Source organism: Embiotoca jacksoni, unplaced genomic scaffold (assembly GCF_022577435.1).
Source record: "Embiotoca jacksoni isolate LCO1_2020_lvr unplaced genomic scaffold, fEmbJac1.0.p SCAF_37, whole genome shotgun sequence".
NCBI lineage: Eukaryota > Metazoa > Chordata > Actinopteri > Embiotocidae > Embiotoca > Embiotoca jacksoni.
The window spans coordinates 3,581,507-3,606,290 of record NW_027185389.1 but is presented as its reverse complement, the minus strand read 5'-3'; the positions used below and the strand labels follow the sequence as shown (position 1 = coordinate 3,606,290).

At 41.2% G+C, this 24,784-nt stretch overlaps 2 protein-coding genes across 2 annotated transcripts; both read right to left on the bottom strand.

Moving 5' to 3' along the window:
• Positions 1-2,506: 2,506 nt before the first annotated feature.
• LOC138208396 (GTPase IMAP family member 4-like) lies at positions 2,507-4,516 on the bottom strand. Its single transcript, XM_069166237.1, has one exon. The coding sequence runs from the start codon at positions 4,489-4,491 to the stop codon at positions 2,887-2,889; it is 1,605 nt and encodes a 534-aa protein (XP_069022338.1). The 5' UTR covers positions 4,492-4,516; the 3' UTR covers positions 2,507-2,886.
• Positions 4,517-13,234: 8,718 nt separating this feature from the next.
• LOC138208395 (GTPase IMAP family member 8-like) lies at positions 13,235-23,542 on the bottom strand. The gene is made up of 3 exons (XM_069166235.1): positions 23,510-23,542; positions 21,584-21,650; positions 13,235-16,497 (listed from the first exon to the last, which is right to left on the bottom strand). Exons 2-3 carry the CDS (start codon positions 21,600-21,602, stop codon positions 13,928-13,930), a joined length of 2,589 nt encoding a protein of 862 aa, XP_069022336.1. The 5' UTR covers positions 21,603-21,650; positions 23,510-23,542; the 3' UTR covers positions 13,235-13,927.
• Between the last annotated feature and the right edge of the window lie 1,242 nt (positions 23,543-24,784).

Below are 24,784 nucleotides of genomic sequence, written 5' to 3'. Positions count from 1 at the left end.
TTAGGGAGATTTAAAAGTTATTTTTCTTTCAGATTTGAAAGCACTAAATATTGAAATGTTTTGACCATCATTTTATATTATTTTAGTATATTTTGTGTTATGAACCGGTTCTTGGCCGCAGCAAAGACGAAGCACACCAGAGGTTTAACAAAAAGAAATTAATTTTATAATCAAACTTAACAAAAGACACATATGAGGTGAGGCAGACAGGAGCTGATGACTGAACAGGTTTCAATCCAGGAAGAAACTAAAAAACAAGTTAAGCAAGTTACACAGAGACTGAAACTTCCACCTGGCGTGACTTCATTTGGCACAGAGTAGTTGAAGGACCAGATCATTTCAGAAGGAGAAGCTGATGAGAACACTGATTACAGTTTTGTTCCTTGTGATCAGGATCAGGTGAGGCGGAGCTGCCACTCAGGAGAGGACGGCTCGACACGTTACACAAATAATCAGACAAAGAAACACGGAAACATGAGGAATCTGAGAGATGATGTCTGGCTGCTGTTGTGACAACGACAGAAAGTTTGAGAGGAGTTGAAGAATCTCCTCATTCACTCAAATGTTCAAAACATGTTCAAAAAGGCTTAATATTTAGAAAATGATCAATGATTGAAAAAAGTTGAATGTCAGCATAAAAGTCCTGAAAGAGTTGAACAATTTCAAATGTGAATGGTTGAACTCGGAGAGTATGCAGAAGTAGTTAGTGACCAAAACAAACGTGGAAGAAGTCAGAAACAGGATGTCAATAGTGTAAATGCTGAATCAGCATTCACACAATAAAGGCCAGTTATTTGTTCTAATCTCACTTGGATACGGAGAACGCTGCCTCAGATGGAGGCGCTAAAATAGTTCAAATAACTCCTGTAAAACATTAAAAAGGCTTAAATCATCTTACACGTGAACATTTAGTGACAATCTATACAATTTGTAACGTCACGATAACAAATGACCTTGTTGATTAGCTCGGAGCAAATAGGATCAAATCCAGCAATCTCTATATGTCACTAAGAAAAATATCCCTTTTTGTAAACAAGTCTTCTTTGATCACTTTGTTGTCACTCCAGAAGAAGAACACCATGTTTAGTATCAGAGTCTCTTTAAATATTGCTGTTGCTCAGCTGTTCATCTTCCACGATGGACAACGGTCACATATATCCATTACTGTCCATTTAAAGTATAAGTACAACTGTGACCAAGTGAAGATTTTAAACCCAATAACTGTTGAAATGTTTGCTGTTTCAGGTGTAAATCTCTGTGGTAAGGGTTTCAAGGTAAGATAAGAAAACTAGAGACAGAAGACTTGTGGAGAGTCCAGTGAAGCTGAACTGGAAAGAGGCTGGAAAGTTGAATATCAGTGCTGTTGCTACCTCAATATGTTCCAGTTGTGCTTGGACTGCTGTCATGAACTTGGTGACTTCCAAAGATCTGTGTGCTCTGTGGTTGAAGGCTGACTGTCTGACACGATACCCTAAATGTTTGATAAACAGCGTTTGCATGGACATTGTTTGATTCTGGGACAATAGATTAGATAATCAGAGACTTGGATGGTTTAAGTTTTTAGTTACCTGTTGTCATGGCGATGCTTAGAGCCACGACTTCATTTTCACCGTATGAATCCATTCGCGCCGTATAAAGCCGACCTACTCCACTCTCATTGGTTCACCTTAAACTCTACCTCTGGGGTTACGTCATCAGGGGAAGTCTGTATGGGGGCAAAGGTCAGCTAAGATCAAAGGGTCCTTCCTTCCTTCTTCCTTCCTTTCCCGCTGTAATTACACAGTTTATTCCACGTCATCAGATCACTAAGATCAATGGATCAAAAAAATACTTCCTTTCCCATGGTAATTAAATAGTTTATTACATCATAATTCATTCATCAAAGTCAAGTCATGATAGGGGGCGGGGCTTAGGGGGTCAAATCATTCAATCAAGTCATAAACACTTTTTGACAGACAGTGGAGCATATATCTCTCTAGCCATGAACACTTACACAGAGTTTTGTCTGTTAATGCCATATTTTATATCAAATCATCGTTTTACTAAGTAAAGAATACTGTTAAAAAAAATGACAGATACTGGGGCATATATCTCTATGGCTCCTTATAAAAAACTAAATCATTTGCAAAGACCAAGTCAATGCTGTATTTAATAATGTTCGAATTTTCATACACAAAGATGACTTCATTCTTTTTCACTGTAATAAACTAGCAGGAGAATATGTCATTTTCTGAAGGTATCTGTTGATGAAAGAGGAAACACAGGAAAGAGGTTCAAATCCTTTCTGTGGTGCAGCACTTAGAGGATTTGTTTTTGAGGACGCTAGAAATGCCTTAATATTGTTGTTAAATGTATCTTCAATTAATTAATTATCATGATACATGAGAGGTGAAAGAAAATTATAAAAAAAGGACACTGTAAAATACTTCCAGTGAAATTCATAGGAGAATTGAAAAGTAACTTACAGTAAAAAAAAAAAAAAAGATTGCCAGTAATAGGTGAAATAAAATAGAATATATATATATATATATGTATGTATATATATAACCCTACATGCAATATTTGTAGTCGTGTGAGTAAACTGTAAATGTAGACATCTCTCTGTTTAGTGATCTGTCCGTCGTGCGTAACTCAGGAAAATAAACGGTAAAATGACAAAATAATGATCAACAATAAGATGAACAAAGAATATGTCCATTTCTGGATCTTCCAATTAAACTCCTCTTGCAGCTTTCTGTGGTTTGTTTTCTCGTCCTCCAGGTTCTGTTTGTCCTCCTGACGCATTCGTTCCCAGAGTTGACTTTTCTCTGTGTCCCATTCGTCTCGATGTCTCTTCATGTCTTGTGTAAGCTGCTCCAGATTCCTCTCGGCCTTTTCTCTCTGATTTCACTCTTTTGTCCGATTCTTCCAGTTTCTTTCTCCAGTCCAGTCGCTGAGCGTCATCTTGTTTTCTCCGTCTCTTGTCCTCTTCCTCTCTCTCTCTCTTTGTCCTCTCTCTCTCTCTTCATGTCCTCTCTCTCTCTCTTCATGTCCTCTCTCCTTCTTCAAGTATTCCTCTTTCTCCTTCAGCTGCTTGTCTCTTAGCTCCATTTGTCCTCTCAGAACTTTCCCTTCCTTCTCGTGTTTTCTCTTGAGCTCCTCCTCCCTCCTCCTCATCTGGTCTTCCTTCTCCTCCAACATCCTCTCCACCTGTGTTTGTGTGGATTCCTTTGTGTCGTCCATCATCTCAGTTGTGTAGCAGCTGCTGTAGTTTCCTCTCAGCATGGTGTCGATCTTGGTCAGCAGCTCACTGACCTGCGTGCGGTTGGATGTATCTTTGTTGTTGAAGACCTGGTATCTCCCTCCACAGTCACGCATGAGTTTCTGAACAAAGTCCGGACAGTCTTGGACGTAGCTCTCGATCGTCCGATCGTCCAGCTCGTCTCCTCTGGTGAAAATAATGACGGTGAAATCCGATGACTTCTCTCCCAAATACTTCTTCATCTGTTCCACGGAGTCTCTTTCCTCTTCTGCAAAGTTGCCGATCTGCAGCACCAGTAAGAAGACGTGAGGTCCCGGAGACAACATGCCGATGCATTTTCTAACCTCCTGCTGGAAGTCCTCCTCGGACAGCCTCTTATCGAACAGTGCGGGCATGTTGACCACGGCGACAGACCGGCCGTCCATCTCTCTGGCTGCTTTCTCACAGGATGTGGTCGCCGGCTTCGGGACGATTCGGGGGTTGAAATGTTTTTTGCCTAAAATGGTGTTTCCAGTCGCGCTCTTCCCGCTGCCAGACTTCCCGATCAGAACCATCCTGAGAGGCTCTCTGCTCTGATTTTCATCGTTACCTCCCATCTCAGACTTCTGCTTCACATCCTGCAGGTCAGCTTCAAGTTTTGTACCTTTCTCCATCTGAACCTTGAAGAACATCTCCTTCGTGAAGCATCGGGTTCCCTTAACTTCCATCCTTTCCACAGTCTCCAACATTTCTTGGATCTGCTGTTTGTCTCTGATGTTGACAACAAGGTTTCTCCCTCCACAGCTCTGACAGAGATCCTGGATGTCTTTGTCTTTTGTTATGAAGTTAAGAACAGCTGGATGTTCAGGATCTGACTCCACGGTGAACAGAATCAGGGTGAAGTCGTTGACTCGAGAGCTGAATGTGTTCTGGAGGGTCTTCAGCTCTCCCTTGTCTTCATCAGTGAGGGGACCCACAGGTAGGACCAGGATGAAGACGTGGACGCCCTCAGGACCACAGAGGGAGACACAGCTGAGTGATTCCTCCATCACCTCCTCCGGAGGTTTTCCATACAAGGCGGGCAGATCCACCAGGGAAACCCGACGTCCACACACCTCTCCCTGATGTTGAACACACTCCGATGAGTCGGAGACTGAACGAAGCTCCGTCTCTCCTAAAATGGCCTCGATGGCTGAAGTCTTCCCCGCTCCTCTCCTCCCACAAACAACCAGGTTCAACGAGGGTTTCTTCTCTTCAGGCGACGGTGTCATGATTAAACCAACGTCTTCATCCTTAAACATGTCGCAGCTCAGATGTTCTCCGTTGTTCACCTTCACAGTTTGACCCAAACGTGTCAACAGCTCTGAACGTTTGAGGTTCTTCTTCCACACGTATCTGTATCTGCACCGTTGGATCAGGTCTTTGAGAGGTTGATGGTTCATATACTCCATCCTACCATCTCTGGGTGGCGATATCAGAACCAGAGAATGATGGAACCATCGATCGCTGTAGTTTTCTAGAACTCTGCAGAGCTTCTGTTTGTGTTCCTCGGTGAAGTCTTCAGGCTGCAGAAGCAGCAGGAACACATGAGGTCCAGGAGCAGAGAGTCTCACACATTCTTGTAGAAAACCTTTCATTTTGTCTGCGGTGGGAAACAGCAGATCTGAGGTGTTTATGACGGTTATTTGTTGGTCCTTCAATGGGCAGCTGTCTCTCAGCCAGGGGGGACATGCTTCATGGAAAACAGGCTTTTGAAGTATGAAGTTCATCACTTCTGTCCTCAGAGACAAGCTGTCCCCCAGCAGAACGACCCTCAGCTCTGACACTGGACAATAAATTATATATTTGTATGTGTCAACATTTAAATGGGGCGGATAAACACAAATCAGGAATTACCATACATTAAAATGATATAAATTACACCGCTCAAAAAAGGTAAAGGGAACACTTAAACAACACATCCTAGATCTCAATGAATGAAATATTCCAGTTCAAATCTTGATTCATTACATAGTGGAATGTGTTGAGAACAAAATAACATGAGAATGATCAATGGAAATCAAAATCATCATCCATGGAGGTCTGGATTCAGAATCATACTCCAAATAAAAGTGGAAAAATCAGATCACAGGCTGATCCAACTTCTGTGGAGATTCCTGAAGACAAGTCCAAATGAGTCTCAGTAGTGTGTGTCCTCCACGTGCCTGTATCACTCCCTACAATGCCTGGGCATGCTCCTGATGAGACCACGGATGTTCTCCTGAGGGATCTCCTCCCAGACCCGGATCAAAGCATCGGTCCACTCCCGGACTGTCTGCGGTGGACGTGGCGTCGGAGGACGGAACGAGACGCGATGTCCCGGATGTGCTGGATTGGATTCAGGTCTGGGGGACGGGCGGGCCGGTCCGGAGCATCGACGCCTTCATCGTGCAGGAACTGCTGACACACTCCAGCCACATGAGGCCGAGCATTGTCCTGCATCAGAAGAACCCAGGACCCGCTGCACCAGCAGATGGTCTTCAACTGGTCTGAGGATCTCATCCCGGGACCTGATGGCACTCAGGGTACCTCTGGCTAGCACACGGAGGGCTGCGCTGCCCTCCAAAGAAACGCCTCCCCAGACCGTCGCTGACCCGCCGCCGAACCGGTCCCGCTGGAGGATGTTGCAGGCAGCAGAACGTTCTCCACGGCGTCTCCAGACTCCGTCACGTCTGTCACATGTGCTCAGTGTGAACCTGCTCTCGTCCGTGAAGACCACAGGGCGCCGACGGAGAAGCTGCCGATCTCGGTGTTCTCCGGTAAAGTCCGGTCGCCCCGCACGGTGTTGGGCTGTGAGCACAGACCCCACTTGTGGACGTCGGGTCCTCGTACCGCCCTCATGGAGTCTGTTTCTGACAGTTTGAGCAGAAACATGCACATTAGTGGCCTGCTGGAGGTCATTTTGTAGGGCTCTGGCAGCGCTCCTCCTTGCACAAAGGAGCAGATAGGTAGGTAGGTAGGTAGGTATTTACTTTATTAATCCCTGAGGGGAAATTTTTTCGCTACAGCAGCATACAGAAGCAATAAGATAATAATAGAAACAATAGAATAAAATAATAGAATAGAATAGAATAATATAATAATAGAAAAGCAATAAAATAAAACAGCAGTAATTAGCAGTAAAAAATATAAATATAAAATATAAATGCACAGTATATACAGTACATTATATATCTATATATATTATATACAACCAACCAAGAAACACAGTCAACATATATATATGTATATATCTATATATATATATATATATATATCTCTCTCTCTCTATATATATATAGATATATATATATATATATCTATATATATATACACAGTACAGTATATATCTATATATATAATATACAAACAAACCAAGAAACACAGTCAACAGTGTTATTGTACTGTGATGGATTTTGTCAGAGGTGAGTTATTGTAAAGTCTTATTGCAGTGGGCAGGAATGATCTCCTGTATCTGTCCTTGTGATAGTGGTCCCGCTGCTGGGTTGTTGTCCTCCTACGGCCCCCTCCACGTCTCCCGGTGGACCGGCCCGTCTCCCGGTATGTCCTCCGTCCTCTTGACACTGTGCTGACAGACACAGCAAACCTTCTTGCCACAGCGTGCATTGATGTGCCATCCTGGATGAGCTGCACTACCTGAACAACTTCTGTGGGTTGGAGACACCTCATGCTCCCTCTAGTGGTGAGGACACTGGCAAAATGCAAAAGGGACCAACGATCATCCAGAAAGGACGAGGACAGAGAAACGGTCTGTGGTCACCACCTGCAGAACCGTTCCTTTATAGGGTTGTCTTGATAATTGCCTCATTTCCACCTGTTTGTTCCATTTGTACAACAGCAGGTGAAACTGATCCTCAATCAGTGTTGATCCAAACTGGACAGCTTGATTTCACAGAAGTGAGATTGATTGGAGTTACATTGTGTTGTTTAGGTGTTCCCTTTATTTATTTGAGCAGTGTATATTCCTGAAACTTCAGTTTTGTATTTTGATATATACGCTGTAAACTGGTTGATTACATCCAACACAACGACTGTAAAGTTTAATTCCACAGAATGATTTTGAGATGCTTAAATAACGGCCGACGTCTCATTAAAACATCGATCAGACAGAATCCAGTTAAACTCACTGTCAGGTGGCAGAAGTTCAAAGCTGTGGCTGCGCTTCAACGGCTTCACATCTGGAACTGTTAACACACAGACATAGAAATGAATTCATAAAATCAATAAATTAAACAGTTATTTCTAAAATGATCTAGTCTGGGAATGTCCCACAACATTATCAACATTGATTTTAAATATCATAGCCATGTTGTTATTTGAAATACAAATAAACCTGTTGTTAGATATCTATGGGCAGAAATGATGTGTCAGCAGAAACTGAAGTTTTATGTGAATCTGAATTGCTCAACTTGAATAATTGATTTCCGAATTTGAATTTGAAAACCATCATTTGAAATTGAATTTTTAGTTTGAAACTGAATTTCAATAAACTTGAAACTGAATGTTTAGTTATGAATTTGAATTAATTGTCCGTGAAGCTGCATTTAAATGTCACTGAAAATTCAACTCTGTAAATTCCGTTCATGAAACTGAGATTCGGTTGGTGTCTCACACATCGGGTCTTTGAGGAAGAGCAGTCGAGCTCACGTTGACCCGCTTGTGAGCACGATATCTGGTAAATGCTCAGAGGAAATGTCTTCATACTTGGTACAAATGTTCACTTGGCCTGAAGGATTAAGTGATTTGGTTTTGTTGGTTTCCATTCTTAGGAATGTAATATCTGCCTTGAGAAAGAGGAATAAATAACTTTAAGAATAAAGTGCCTAGAGTTTGGTGGTCAGAGGTCAGAGGTCACAGTCACTGTGATCTCACATCTGTCCCATTTTTGTGAACGCAATATCTCAGGAACACCTCGAGGGATTTTCTTCAAATTTAGTACAAACATTCACTTCGACTCAAAGATGAAGATATTATATTTTGATGGTCAGAGGTCAGAGGTCAAGGTCGATATGACCTCAAATTTGCATATCCGTCATTCCCATCCTCTTGAACGTGATAGCTTTCTTTAAATTTTGCACTGACATCCAGTTCAGTATGAAGTGATAAGAATTTGGTGGACAAAGGTTACTGTACATAACTCTCTAACTCTTACATTAGTTATGAAAAAATGTCACAAATTTCTAACAGGATGAAATGATTATTATCTTCTCAGTCTATTATTCAAGACCATAACTGGTTGTAAGTTGTTTGAAGCATCCACATCGAAGAACTTAAAGCTTCTTTGCATCAACATCTATTTGAGTTTTGACAGATGTGCTTCTAAACTACAAGTTGAATGATCAGGCCATAATCCAAGTTCAGTAGTAATTGTCATGTTTGGAGCAGGATTGTACAGAAAGACCTTTTTTGTGGGCAAGGAGTGGATGATCCTCCTGATGTTGTTGTTGTTGTTATTTAGTTAGCTGGCAGCTACAGAGAGACTGTGTTCAGGTTAAGAGTTTTTCAGAGATGATAATTCTGCACGAGAAAGAGGAAACTATTTTATTAACTAATTAATTTGGTAATTAATTTAGATATAATCTCTAACAGATCATGATATTGTGAACGTGTTATTCTACTTTTTGTCAGAGGACAAAATTATTCATGTTAAATAATATGTCAGCTGTGATAGAGGACTTTGTTTAACTCAGAGTAATAAAATATGACCGGACTCACCAGGTGTTGCAGTCGCCATGACGACACTCTGCTGGAAACCTCAGACACTAATTTATCTGGAGACAAACTGCAGGGATGTAAAACAGAAAATAGTTAGATGGTGTTTACTCTGAATTCTTATTACAAACTCAGCAACACACACTTTGTTTTTCCATCCAACCATCCATTATATATTTCTGCTTTATCCTGAACAGGGTCATGGGGGGCGGAGCCTATCCCAGCTCACTTTGGGAAAAGGCAGAATTCACCTGGACAGATCACCAGTTAATCACAGGGCCACATAGAGACAGACGGAAACAAAGACCATCCATGCTCTCATTCACACCTCAGGCACATTTGTAGAACCACCAGTTAACCTGAGGTGCATGTTTCTGGATGGTGGGAGGAAGCTGGAGAACCGAGAGAACGCACGCAGGCACACGGAGAACATGCAAACTCCACACAGAACGGCCCAGGCCCGGATTTGAACGCAGAACCTTTTTGCTGTGAAGCAACCATGCTAACCACTGCACCACTGTGCCCCCCACATTGTTTTGAAAGAGTAAAATTAATCATTCATTTATATCTGTATGCGTTACGTTAAAAATAAATCAGGTTTACATTGTGATAATATCTCAGGGCTGTTTGTCAGCTAGTTGTGAATTTAAAATTTTGATATGACAAAAATCTGATGTATTTCTTTTCATAATTCATCGTTCAGTCAAATTCCTCATTTACATATTAGTATGCTGTATTAATTATGTTTAATAACCACTGATCAGATTAAACCCCCTCAGTTGAATTAAGGTGCAACTTCGTTATGATTATTGTAGCCACCAGGGGGCAGCAGAGTGATGTGTCTGACAGAGAGACCATGGATATCTTTGATTATCAGATATCTTAGTTCATCAGATATCTTTGTTCATCAGATATCTTTGTTCATCAGATATCTTTGTTCATGAAAACATTTAATTTACATATTTCATGGAGTTGGTAACTTGTAGTAAAATCATAATATTGCTTGAATCAGCACCGCCTTTAGAAAAAGTAATTCATCCTTTTAATACTTTAAATGAAAAAGAGATCAGGTTTACGTGTGTTGTTAATATTTCAGTGCTGTTTTATCAGCTTGCTGTTGTACTCTTCTGCCCCCTGGTGGCCAGAAAAACCCAATCATGCAGTTTTTCATGACTTTAACTCAGGGACCTGATCTGATTCGTGGTTATTGAACATGAGATACAGCATACTGTTGTTCCCCGACAGAAAACCGTCACTCTCCTTGTTTTTGTTGCATTTCTATATTCGGAGCTCGTTTCCCCTCATGTGCTTCAAGTCTTGTAGACTTCCTGTTTTGTCGTCATATTGGCAACCGCAATATATTAACGTGTAACTGAAGACTTGTTTTGGTCACAAATGGTTGAACATGTGGTTTAAAGTCCAGATATACTGAAATATGAAACCGCAGCGTCACACTCGATGTAAGTTAATGATCCCAGATCAACGGTTTCATGGGAATGATTTATTCCTGTTTGATATATTTGAAATGAATACCTGACATGAAGCTGTTGCAGGTTTTTAACATGACTTGTTGCCTGAGTTTAAGAATGAAATCAGACTTCACAGCTTGTTAAAAAGCCTGAATACCGGCTGCAGACTATCTGTTCTGTCATCAGCTTCCTGGAAGCTGCTGGAACTTCAGATTTTCTTGCAGCGCCTTAAAGTTTCCTCAACACCTCCATTTATCACCTTTTATCATCCAAACTTCCTGTCTGACGGTCTCAGTTATTCAAACAAAACCTCTTCTTCAAACTCGCATCACATTTTCTACAATAGGCCTCCGAGTGTATTTTCTATCAGCTGACTACACCCATAGCTGACAGGTGGAGTCACAGGTCTGCAGAGAAACACTTTGTAAAAAAAAGGAAATGGCTGCTACAGTTGATGGACCTTTAGACTGAAATCAGATATGAAGAAAACTAAAAGTAAAAACAAGTCTGATGTGAATTTAATCCGAGTTACAAACACGACACGTCTCAGATTAAAGTCGGAAACAGAACTGATCATATTTCCGTTGTAAAATGAAGCTGCTGTTTCAGACGGTTTGTTTTCTCAATAATGTTTGAATGAACAGAAATCCTTCATTTACTGGTTCATAAAGTTACATTATTCTCACAATCTATCGGCGACATCATTAAACTCCATAAATCCACCTTTAATCCACCAGTTGTTTCACTCACCTGCTGAATTTTAGATGTTTAAATCTTCATTTCTACTTCAGGTCGTCTTCTGGTTTTTTTCTGACTCCACCTGGAAGTATTGATGAAGTCCTGTTGTTCATTTGTTTTGTTTATTGTATTAAAACACAGTTCAGATTCATCACGTTGTTTTTTCATGTTTCACTGCTTCAGGATTCAGTTTTAGGGAGATTTAAAAGTTATTTTTCTTTCAGATTTTCATGAAGTTATTTCTTCTTTGATTTGTGTTGTCGCATTTTTCTAAAATCAAATTCTTGATATTTTGAACCTTTTACTGTTGTTCGTGTCGCAGTCTGACTTTTCAGAGCTGAATTATATAATTATTATGATTCTAATAATTTGAGTGTTCACTCTGCATGACAACCCAACATTTCCTCCTGCTGCTGCTTCATGTTAAAAGACGCCAGCTGGATAAACACAGGGGGGCTTTTATTTTGAAGGGCTCACCGGAAACTGTTTGTCACCGACAGTTTGACTGCTTGATGTTTGTGGAGTCGGAGGATCTGCAGGTAAAAGCTCCGCCCAACAAAGCAGCAGGTAAATGTTCCTGATGGAGGAGGGCGGAGCCTCATTACTTTCAACTCTGACTGCATTTTAATTCAAAACATTCCCCAATATTCTGGATCATCCTTCCTCACAGTGAACGGTTGGATTCAGACTGTTGGTTGGTTTCATTTAGAAAAATCATTTCCAGCAAGTAGAAATGTAAATGATCTAAATCATTTCAATTCTTCGTCCTCCACGTAGTTTTTCTTGCTTTACTTCAACACTGTAAATCTCATCAATTTTGGATAAGATCATCGTGTGTTTGTATCGGTTCTGTTCACGTATCTCTGAAAAGTCAACGAGCTCAGAAGAACATTTTATTTCGATTTCACGTTAGTTTGAAGCTGCAGTCGGTGACGTGACGTCGTGCTGCTGCTGAGTCGGGACCTGCTGCGGAGCTCTGTGCTATTTATGAGCCTCAGGGGACACCTGGACGTGGGACTGTCTCCTGATGCATGTTGGGACATCTTCTGGTGTCCTGTGCTAATTATCAGAAAACATGCAGAAGAAGAACAATAAGTGTGATCCCCCTCCTTAGAGAATGGTTTGTTCCATCTGAATACAGAATGAAAATCAGCATGCAGAGACTTGAACCCGACAGATTGAATTTAGAGTCTCTACAAGCTGATTTTAATGAGAACTGACGGCTGCAGAGAAGGAAGGAGCTGCAGAGCAGGAAATCAGCAGTGAGTCTATAGTTGCAGCTCATATGTGTTGGGTGTCTTTCATTCTGGAAATCTGGAGTAGTTATTGTTGTCCAACTTAAAACGCTTCTAACAGTCAAAATGTCGGTGATCAAATTGTGAAAAAGTTCACATCTCATCCGGATGATGTCGGCTGTATCTCCAAATATTTTGGTGAATTTTGAGCAGACGTTTGGAGAAATAGAAAATGTTGTTCACACAGTCCACATTTCAGGGAGATATTTAATATCACTGCGGGCTCACCGCATGACCAAACTGAACCTTTTTGAACACGCGTGACATCTAATATTCAAACAACGTCTGATGATGATTGATTGTAATTTTAAAGTGTAGAATATGAAATGCTAAAAACTTAGATTACAGGGGTATTAGTTCTAACAAATGTAAAATCATTTTAAAACAGATTTTTGAAAATATTGCAAAAAACCAAAACAATCCCGTTTTCAAACTGCTCCTACGGATCGCTACTTTTTCGTGATTTGTACGAGAACGGAACGACAGATCTCTAAGAAACGTCGTAGCACAGCGTTGCCACTAGGGGCACACCGCTCACCGGAATTTAGGGAATCATCTCCCAAAAACTGGAGAGGAAGTTCAACGGCAAAGTTTTAACCAGCACAATAATAATAGTTGTGCTTTGCACCTTCAGTGATAAACACCCAATAATTCATCTGCATCATAATCACCTGATCTACTCAATGTTAGACAACTGAAAACACACCGTTTCATTCAAACCAATTTTTATTTATTAGAATAAGAAAATATTGTTTACAAATTCTTCAGCTCTTGAATTTTTATAGATTTTTTGACATTAAATTTTTTTTAATTATATCAATTTACGTGTAATAAATTTAGCAAACGTACAAATTGTTGGTTTAAAACCTGCCTCAACAAACAATAATAATGATGTAATCACACTGTATTCATTGTGTTTATACCAGAATACCAAAATGATTAAAAAAAAAAGACCGCTCCGTAAAATGATCCTAAAATCACAGCAGATTTTGATCATAGAAATGAACTGATTGATGTTTCTAGTGATGTCATGATGATTTGTTCCAAATGTTCAGACCAATCAGATCTCTGGGTCAGAATTACTGGTTGTATAATTCTACATATTATGTTCACACAACTGGGTGAAAATAAAAATCAACCTCTTTCCAAAAAACAAAAAGCCGCTTTGTCTGCCGAACAAAAAAAACACGACAAAATAATATTGAAGTACAAATACTGTGTTCCTTTCAAAATATACGGAACAAATATTTAATAAAATAAAAGTCTTTACAGAACGAAATAAAAAAAAATATAACTGAATTTTATTTTATTTATTGATTTACTTTAAAATGAATCTGTGAAAACAGTTTGAACAAGGAGACCTGAAGAGATGAAATAAAACGTGAGGACATCGGTGGTGAAGAATATTGATCAGTTTGTAAGTGAATTAGAGATTTCAGCAACGAGAAACGTCATCACATGATGAGACATTTCTTTTGTTGCTCTTTCTTTCCTTTCTCGTACTTTTCCTTCAGTTCCTCATCATGTTTCTCCATCAGAGCTTTGAAGTCTTTGGTGTATTTGTCTTTGAACTCATTGAATTCTTCAGCTTGTTTTCTGGCCTCCTCTTCATGTCTCTTCTTCGTGTCCTCCAGTTGTTTCTTGTAGTTTTCCTCTAATTCTTGTTTCTCCTTCTCCTCCTGCTCTTTTCTCTTTTTGTCTTCTTCTCTTCTTTTCTTTTCATAATTCTCTCTTTTCTGTTTGTACTCTTCCTGAAGCGTCTTCAGTTTTGTTTCCTCCTCCTGACGTCTCTGTTCATCTTGTTGTTTTTCCCACAACTCTCTTTGTTCTTCTAACCAGGCTTCTTGTTTTTCTCTCATTTCTTTTCTCCTCTGCTCCAGTTTTTTGTCGATTGTTTCTTTTTCTTTTGACTCTGATTTGATTTTCGTCTCTACAGATTTCTGTTCTTCCCACTTCTGTCGCTGACGTTCTTCCTGCTGCTTCCGTTTCCTCTCTTCTTCTTCTCTGGTTTCCTGATCCCTCTTTCTCTGCTCACGCTCCTTCTGGATGTTTTCCTCCATTTCTTTGAGATGTTTTGCCTTCAGTTTTCTCTCCTTTTCATTTTCTTCTTTCTCTTCTTTCATTCTTCTTTTCATGTCTTTCATTTCTTCCTCGTGTTGTGTTTTAAGCTCCTCCTCCTTCCTCTTCATCTCCTCTTCCTTCTCCTTCAGGATCTTCTCCACCTCCTTCTGTATCGCGGCCTCGGCCTCTTGGAACATCTCGCTGGTGTAGCAGCCTCCTCCGTTGACCTCCACCATGTTCTTGCACTTTGTCATCAGCTCTCTGACTTGCGTTCGGTCGGTGTGTTCCTTGTTATTGAAGACCTGGTATCTCCTGCCGCAGTCGTTTATCAGGTTCTGTAAATTGTCGTCACCGTTTTCGATGTAACTCTCGATGGAGTCGCTGAGATCGTCTCCTCTGGTGAACACGATCATGATGTAATCTGCAGCTTTTTTGCCAAAATACTTCTTGATCAGCTCCACAGATTCTTTTTCCTCCGGTGTGAACCGACCGATCTGCAGCACCAGGACTAACACGTGAGGACCAGGAGACAACAAGCTGACGCACTTCACCATCTCCTCTTGAACGTCCTCATTGGACAGAGTCGTGTCAAACAGACCGGGGGTGTCCACCATGACGACGGACTCACCATCCACCTCTCCTGCTGCCTTCTGGCAAAATCTTGTGATTGACTTGTTGCTGCAAGTCGATTCAAAATGTTTTCCGTCCAGGATGGTGTTTCCAGTCGCGCTCTTCCCGCTGCCAGACTTCCCGATCAGAACCATCCTGAGAGGCTCTCTGCTCTGATTTTCATCGTTACCTCCCATCTCAGACTTCTGCTTCACATCCTGCAGGTCAGCTTCAAGTTTTGTACCTTTCTCCATCTGAGCCTTGAAGAACATCTCCTTTGTGAAGCATCGGGTTCCCTTAACTTCCATCCTTTCCACAGTCTCCAACATTTCTTGGATCTGCTGTTTGTCTCTGATGTTGACAACAAGGTTTCTCCCTCCACAGCTCTGACAGAGATCCTGGATGTCTTTGTCTTTTGTTATGAAGTTAAGAACAGCTGGATGTTTAGGATCTGACTCCATGGTGAACAGAATCAGGGTGAAGTCGTTGACTCGAGAGCTGAATGTGTTCTGGAGGGTCTCCAGCTCTCCCTTGTCTTCATCAGTGAGGGGACCCACAGGTAGGACCAGGATGAAGACGTGGACGCCCTCAGGACCACAGAGGGAGACACAGCTGAGTGATTCCTCCATCACCTCCTCCGGAGGTTTTCCATACAAGGCGGGCAGATCCACCAGGGAAACCCGACGTCCACACACCTCTCCCTGATGTTGAACACACTCCGATGAGTCGGAGACTGAACGAAGCTCCGTCTCTCCTAAAATGGCCTCGATGGCTGAAGTCTTCCCCGCTCCTCTCCTCCCACAAACAACCAGGTTCAACGAGGGTTTCATGACTTCAGTGAAGGTGAGGAAGGTTCCTCTGTTCTCATCGGCTGTTTCTTCAATCTTCTTCATCAGTGATCTGTAGTTATCTTCAAACATGCTGTAGTATCTTCCTCCACAGTCTTTAAGGAGTTCATTCACAGAGGAAGTCATTTTATTGGCGTGTGTCATGATGACCATCGAGTGCTTTAAGGCATCTCCACCAAACAAACTCAGGATGAACTTCAGTCTGTGTTGGTCTTCTTCCTCAAAGTCAGAAGGTTTCACCAGCAGCAGCAGAACATTTGGTCCTGGAGGACAGAGACTCAAACATCTCTTCATTTCTCTCCTCATGATCCTCTCAGACAGTCTGAACACATCTGCTGTTTTCACCACTGTTGTTGGTTTTCCTCTCCACTCTCCACAGGAGGCCACGGAGTGACTGGATGTCAAAGGTTGTCGGTGATAAAAACTTTGGTGTCCGATGATGAAGTTTCCAAGTTTTGTCTTTTGTTCTTCATTTTTCCCGAACAGCAGGATCCTCAGTGAAGACGCTGGAATACAAAAGAGAAATGATACCAGATGAAATGAGATGTGTTCATGAAAACGCCACCAAAGACGAGGTTTGGTACATAAAGTTCAGAGACTGCTCCTGTTGCGTACGAACGGTGAACAGCACCATGACGTGCACGGAGCCGGGCTACACGAGAACCTTAGTGAGTTCAACCTTCTTCGTGAGCACTCCTAACGACTCCTGAACATGATTTCACCATGAGCCTGAAATCTGATCAGTGAGCGCTCATCAAAGTTTGAGAGAGTTTTTCTGATCGACTGTCCTGCATCATGCTGAGGCAGCATGTTCCTGATGGTATTAATATTACAGAAGTGGAAGAAAGCATCCTGGAAACCTGCTTTATTTGGAAGTTAAAGAACCGAGATGATGTCATCAGAGGATCTGTGGTCAGGAGAGGACTTTCTGACTTTGTGTTTATCCAGCGGTGTAATGTCAGCCGTCCTCCAGGGCTCAGAGCTCTTTGTCATACGACACCAGACACAAACTTAACTTTGTCATTCGTCATGAATCAGTGAAAGATGAGAAAAATCAGCCTCCTTCAGATTACAAGAACTCGGTTTCACCACGTAATATTCAGAATCAATGGGAATGTACTCCTGATAAAAACAACAGTTTGACAAATTATATTTGTATATTGATGTGAAAATTAATGTCATTAAAAAAGCGTCCTCAGTGTGTTCGACCTTTAGTTTGATATAGTTTTCATAAACTGTCTGTTCAAGTTGAACCTTCTGATATTTTTAAGAAAAAGTGTCATAAATCCAGAAGATTGAATTGATTAAAAGTAAAACGGAGAACAGATGACATCATTAGATCTGTGATGGATGTACTTTCTGTGAGACGCAGGGATTGGTCCTGACACTGAGCGGTGACGACTAACTTCTTTAAATGAACTCAGACCTGTAAAAATATCACATCATTAATCTGTAGCCTCCTGTTTTCATCTAAAGAGGATTTCTATGTATATTTTTGTAAGTTTTAATTTGCTTTTCAGAATTTATTTTAGCTTACCAGCAGCTTGATCAGCGGCTGAGATAGAAACAGATGTTTTCTTTTGTTGTGAACTCAGATGATCAGCTGCTGAAGAATCTGTTGGATCCTCAGTTGTGTCCTCAAATATTTCATAACTCAGATGTTCTCCATTGTTTTCTTTTACAATTTGACCCAAACGTGTCAACAGCTCTGAACGTTCGAGGTTCTTCTTCCACACGTATCTGTATCTGCACCGTTGGATCAGGTCTTTGAGAGGTGGATGGTTCATATACTCCATCCTACCCTCCTCTCTGGATGTCGATACCTTGAGAGATTTTCTTTCTTCAAATTTAGTACAAACATTCACAAACAAGTCAAGCATGAAGACATTATATTTTGATGGTAAGAGGTCAGAGGTCAAGGTCGATATGACCTCAAATTTGTCATATTTGTCATAAGGTTACTGTACATAACTCCCTAACTTTTACATTAGTTATGACAAAATGTCACAAATTTCTGCTAGTGGCAGCCTGTTACAGCAGCTCCCCGAGTGTGTTCTGTTTTAAATATTTTTCTTTCTTTCTCCTCTTCGGAGTTGTTTTTTCTTTCACGTGTGTTAAGTGACGGTCAGACAATGGACCGTAACTTTTCCACTTTTCTGGTGGCTCTTCTTCTACTTTTTCCTTCTTTGTAACGGAGAGCTACACACAGTGGACTGGAGCCATTGTTTACTCTGGTGATCAGCTGATCGCGCTGAGTAGACCTCTACTGCTGCTGCCCGGAGCGAGGCCTGAAATCCCGGATGAACTTCAAAGAAGACGTCGCGGTTACAGAGCTGGAGCTCAACTGAAGGTGAAGAGGAGGAAATATAAACCATCGGTACCGGAGATCTTAATGGGGAACGTGAGGTTGTTGACCAACAAGACGGACGAGCTCGGCGCGCTGGTAAAGACCCAGAGAGAGTACCGGGAGTGCAGCATCATGTGTTTCACCGAGACATGGCTGCACTCACATCTCCCGGACCACAGCGCGGCCGTACCGGCTTCAGGACTGTTCGGGGGGACGGAGACGTTGTTCGGAGCGGTAAGAAGAAAGGTGGAGGGATTGCAGTCTATGTGAACGAGAGGTGGTGTAATCCCGACCACGTGTGTGTGAAGGAACGTTTCTGTAGCCCGGACATTGAACTTCTAGCCGTGGGGATGCGCCCTTATTATTTGCTGAGGGAGTTCACGTCCGCCATTGTTATCGCTGTGTACGTTCCTCCATCAGCTGACGTAGAGGCAGCAGTGGACACCATCCACTCCACTGTGTCTAAACTTCAGACTCAGCATCCCGGTGCATTTTTGTTAGTTACTGGAGACTTTAACCAGTCTGGATAAAGTCCTGCCAACTTTGCACCAGTATGTGAACTGCCCCACAAGGAACAATAAAACTCTGGACCTACTGTATGCTAATGCCATGGATGCATACAGTACTACTGCCCTTCCCCCCCTTGGTAGATCAGACCACAACCTGGTCCTGCTGGCTCCCAAATATGTTCCCCTGGTGCAGAGGCAGCCTGTGACCACCAGGACTGTGAGGAGGTGGACACAGGAGGCTAAAGACGCCCTGCAGGACTGCTTTGAGTCCACGGACTGGAATGTGCTGTGTGGACCACATGGGGAGGACATCAACAGCAGGACGGACTGTATCACAGAATACATCAAATTCTGTGAACACTCCACCGTACCATCCCGGACTGTAAAATGCTTCCCCAACAACAAGCCGTGGATCACCAGTGACCTGAAGGTGCTTCTTAAGAAGAAAGCAGCCTTCAGGTCTGGGGACAGGGAGGAGCTCAGGAGAGTGCAGCGCCACCTGAAGGAGAAGATGAGGGAGGTCAAGGACTCCTACAGGAGGAAGCTAGAGGCCAAACTCCAGGGGGAACCTGGAGAGGAACAATGAGCTAAACTGTTTCTTCAACAGGTTTAGTTCACCACCCTCATCTGTCTCCTCCACACCTCACACCTCCCAAACACATCTACTGCCTTTCCCCTTCCCCCTCTGCCCCCCCTGGTGAGCTGCATGGAGACAGAGTCCTCAACTCCAAAGGGCTCTTCCTCCACCGATGCCATGACCCCCTCCCCCTCTCTGTGATGACTGGCCAGGTTAGGAGACAGCTGGAGAGACTCCACCAGCTCAAGGCTGCAGGACCTGACTGCATCAGCCCCGTGGTCCTGAAGACCTGCCCCGTCCAGCTGGCTGAGGTCCTACAACACCTCTTCAACCTGAGCCTGAAGCAGGAGGAAGTCCCAGTGCTGTGGAAGACGTCCTGCCTGGTTCCAGTCCCTAAGAAGACGACTCCATCTAGCCTCAACGACTACCGACCGGTTGCCCTCACATCTCATGTGATGAAGGTGCTGGAGAGGCTGGTCTTGACCCACCTCAGGCAGCTGGTGAAATCTTCTCTGGACCCTCTGCAATTTGCGTGGAGTGGTGGGGGGTTGGACACATCCACCGTCTCCTGGATCAATGACTACCTGACAGACCACAGTTTGTCCGTCTGGGCAGTGTGCTGTCTGATACGGTGGTCAGTGGTACTGGAGCTCCTCAGGGAACTGTTCTGTCTCCTTCCTGTTCACCTTCTACATCACTGACTTCCAGTACAACTCAGAGTCAAGACATCTGCAGAAGTTCTCTGATGACTCTGCAGTGGACGGTGTATAAGGGATGGACGGGAGGAGGAGTACAGGGCAGTAGTGGAGGACTTTGTGGGGGGAGGGGGGAGAGCAGTAGCATTGGACCCGGAGATACCAACAGACTTAACAAACTGGTTAAGAAGGCCGGCTCCATCATTGGCTACAAACTGGACAGTCTGGAAAAGGTGGTGGAGAGGAGGACGCTGAGGAAACTATTATCCATATTGATAATCCTGACCACCCTCTCCACCTGCTACAGGGACAGAGGAGGACGTTCTCCAAAAGACTCCTCCAGCTGCTGTCACAAGGACAGATACAGGAGATCATTCCAGATACAGGAGATCATTCCTGATACAGGAGATCATTCCTGATACAGGAGATCATTCCAGATACAGGAGATCATTCCAGATACAGGAGATCATTCCTGATACAGGAGATCATTCCAGATACAGGAGATCATTCCAGATACAGGAGATCATTCCAGATACAGGAGATCATTCCTGATACAGGAGATCATTCCTGATACAGGAGATCATTCCAGATACAGGAGATCATTCCTGTCCACTGCAATAAGACTGTAAAATAACTCACCTCTGGCAAAATCCATCACACAACAATAACACTGTTGTCTGTTTTCTTGTTTGTTAAATATATATAAATATATAAATATATATATATATATATATATATATATATATATATATATATATATAAAAACCTTTGCACAATTATTTAGTTTAGTTAGTTTTAATTAAATTATTTTATTTTATTCTGTTTTACTGTATATACTGTGCATTGTTATATTTAATATTTTTTTACTGTTGTTTTATTGCTTTCCTGTACCTATAAATGCCCCTTGTGGGATTAATAAAGTATCTATCTATCTATCTATCTATCTATCTATCTATCTATCTATCTATCTATCTATCTATCTATCTATCTATCTATCTATCTATCTATCTATCTATCTATCTATCTATCTATCTATCTATCTGAGTTTTGACAGATGTGCTTCTAAACTACAAGTTGAATGATCAGGCCATAATCCAAGTTCAGTAGTAATTGTCATGTTTGGAGCAGGATTGTACAGAAAGATCTTTTTTGTGGGCAAAGAGTGGATGATCCTCCTGATGTTGTTGTTGTTGTTGTTGTTATTTAGTTAGCTGGCAGCTACAGAGAGACTGTGTTCAGGTTAAGAGTTTTTCAGAGATGATAATTCTGCACGAGAAAGAGGAAACTATTTAATTAACTAATTAATTTGGTAATTAATTTAGATATAATCTCTAACAGATCATGATATTGTGAATGTGTGATTCTACTTTTTGTCAAAGGACAAAATTATTCATGTTAAATAATATGTCAGCTGTGATAGAGGACCGTGTTTAACTCAGAGTAATAAAATATGACCGGACTCACCAGGTGTTGCAGTCGCCATGACGACACTCTGCTAGAAACTTCCAACTCTAATTTATCTGGAGACAAACTGTAGGGATGTAAAACAGAAAATAGTTAGATGGTGTTTACTCTGAATTCTTATTACATACTCAGCAACACACAATTAATCATTTATTTATATCTGTATACGTTACATTAAAAATAAATCAGGTTTACATAGTGATAATATCTCAGGGCTGATTGTCAGCTAGATGTGAATTTAAGATTTTGATATGACAAAAATCTGAAGTATTTCTTTTCATAATTCATCGTTCAGTCAAATTCCTCATTTACATATTAGTATGCTGTATTAATTATGTTTAATAACCACTGATCAGATTAAACACCCTCAGTTGAATTAAGGTGCAACTTCATTAAGATATTGTGGCCACCAGGGGGCAGCAGTGTGATGGGTCTGACAGAGAGACAATGGATATCTTTGATTATCAGATATCTTTGTTCATCAGATATCTTTGTTCATCAGATATCTTTTTCCTTCAGATATCTTTGTTCATCAGATATCTTAGTTCATCAGATATCTTAGTTCATCAGATATCTTTGTTCATCAGACATCTTTGTTCATCAGATATCTTAGTTCATCAGATATCTTTGTTCATCAGATATCTTTGTTCATGAAAACATTTAATTTACATATTTCATTTAGTTGGTAACTTGTAGTAAAATCATAATATTGCTTGAATCAGCACCGCCTTTAGAAAAAGTAATTCATCCTTTTAATACTTTAAATGAAAAAGAGATCAGGTTTATGTGTGTTGTTAATATTTCAGTGCTGTTTTATCAGCTTGCTGTTGTACTCTTCTGCCCCCTGGTGGCCAGAAAAACCAATCCTGCAGTTTTTCATGACTTTAACTCAGGGACCTGATCTGATTCATGGTTATTGAACATGAGATACAGCATACTGTTGTTCCCCGACAGAAAACCGTCACTCTCCTTGTTTTTGTTGCATTTCTATATTCGGAGCTCGTTTCCCCTCATGTGCTTCAAGTCTTGTAGACTTCCTGTTTTGTCGTCATATTGGCAACCGCAATATATTAACGTGTAACTGAAGACTTGTTTTGGTCACAAATGGTTGAACATGTGGTTTAAAGTCCAGATATACTGAAATATGAAACCGCAGCGTCACACTCGATGTAAGTTAATGATCCCAGATCAACGGTTTCATGGGAATGATTTATTCCTGTTTGATATATTTGAAATGAATACCTGACATGAAGCTGTTGCAGGTTTTTAACATGACTTGTTGCCTGAGTTTAAGAATGAAATCAGACTTCACAGCTTGTTAAAAAGCCTGAATACCGGCTGCAGACTATCTGTTCTGTCATCAGCTTCCTGGAAGCTGCTGGAACTTCAGATTTTCTTGCAGCGCCTTAAAGTTTCCTCAACACCTCCATTTATCACCTTTTATCATCCAAACTTCCTGTCTGACGGTCTCAGTTATTCAAACAAAACCTCTTCTTCAAACTCGCATCACATTTTCTACAATAGGCCTCCGAGTGTATTTTCTATCAGCTGACTACACCCATAGCTGACAGGTGGAGTCACAGGTCTGCAGAGAAACACTGTAAAAAAAAGGAAATGGCTGCTACAGTTGATGGACCTTCAGACTGAAATCAGATATGAAGAAAACTAAAAGTAAAAACAAGTCTGATGTGAATTTAATCCGAGTTACAAACACGACACGTCTCAGATTAAAGTCGGAAACAGAACTGATCATATTTCCGTTGTAAAATGAAGCTGCTGTTTCAGACGGTTTGTTTTCTCAATAATGTTTGAATGAACAGAAATCCTTCATTTACTGGTTCATAAAGTTACATTATTCTCACAATCTATCGGCGACATCATTAAACTCCATAAATCCACCTTTAATCCACCAGTTGTTTCACTCACCTGCTGAATTTGTTGCTCCGACATCAGTTCACCTCAAAGTGAAAGAATGAGACGAATGAGGAAGAGATGACGTCACAGAAAAGATCACCTGTCACGAAGGTGTGTTCTTTTATGAGGACAGCTGTTGTAATTTTTTTAATCAACATGTCAACATTCAATTTTGATTCAGTTTTCAAACAGTTTGCTTTAAATTTGATGTTTAAATCTTCATTTCTACTTCAGGTCGTCTTCTCATTTTTTTCTGACTCCACCTGGAAGTATTGATGAAGTCCTGTTGTTCATTTGTTTTGTTTATTGTATTAAAACACAGTTCAGATTCATCACGTTGTTTTTTCATGTTTCACTGCTTCAGGATTCAGTTTTAGGGAGATTTAAAAGTTATTTTTCTTTCAGATTTTCATGAAGTTATTTCTTCTTTGATTTGTGTTGTTGTATTTTTCTAAAATCAAATTCTTGATATTTTGAACCTTTTACTGTTGTTCCTGTCGCAGTCTGACTTTTCAGAGCTGAATTATATAATTATTATGATTCTAATAATTTGAGTGTTCACTCTGCATGACAACCCAACATTTCCTCCTGCTGCTGCTTCATGTTAAAAGACGCCAGCTGGATAAACACAGGGGGGCTTTTATTTTGAAGGGCTCACCGGAAACTGTTTGTCACCGACAGTTTGACTGCTTGATGTTTGTGGAGTCGGAGGATCTGCAGGTAAAAGCTCCGCCCAACAAAGCAGCAGGTAAATGTTCCTGATGGAGGAGGGCGGAGCCTCATTACTTTCAACTCTGACTGCATTTTAATTCAAAACATTCCCCAATATTCTGGATCATCCTTCCTCACAGTGAACGGTTGGATTCAGACTGTTGGTTGGTTTCATTTAGAAAAATCATTTCCAGCAAGTAGAAATGTAAATGATCTAAATCATTTCAATTCTTCGTCCTCCACGTAGTTTTTCTTGCTTTACTTCAACACTGTAAATCTCATCAATTTTGGATAAGATCATCGTGTGAAACATTTCAACATTTTAGTTTTAGTCATACATGCACATGTGTGTTTGGGTTTTTGTATATTCATACATCTATATATATATATATATACATGTGACTAATGGAGAAAGGACGCTGGAAGGAAAGGATTAGCTTTACAACTACTGATAGTCTGAATGACAAAGAAGTTTTGGAAATGAAATCCCTTCCTCTAAATTATATCCCTCCAATCTTACCTACAAGTATTATGAAGAATTATGTTGCTGTTTATAACAAAAACTAAAATATTGAA

What these genes read in the sequence shown, in the direction of transcription:
- LOC138208396 (XM_069166237.1), bottom strand. Translation starts at nt 4,491, where the DNA reads ATGACACCGTCGCCTGAAGAGAAGAAACCCTCGTTGAACCTGGTTGTT.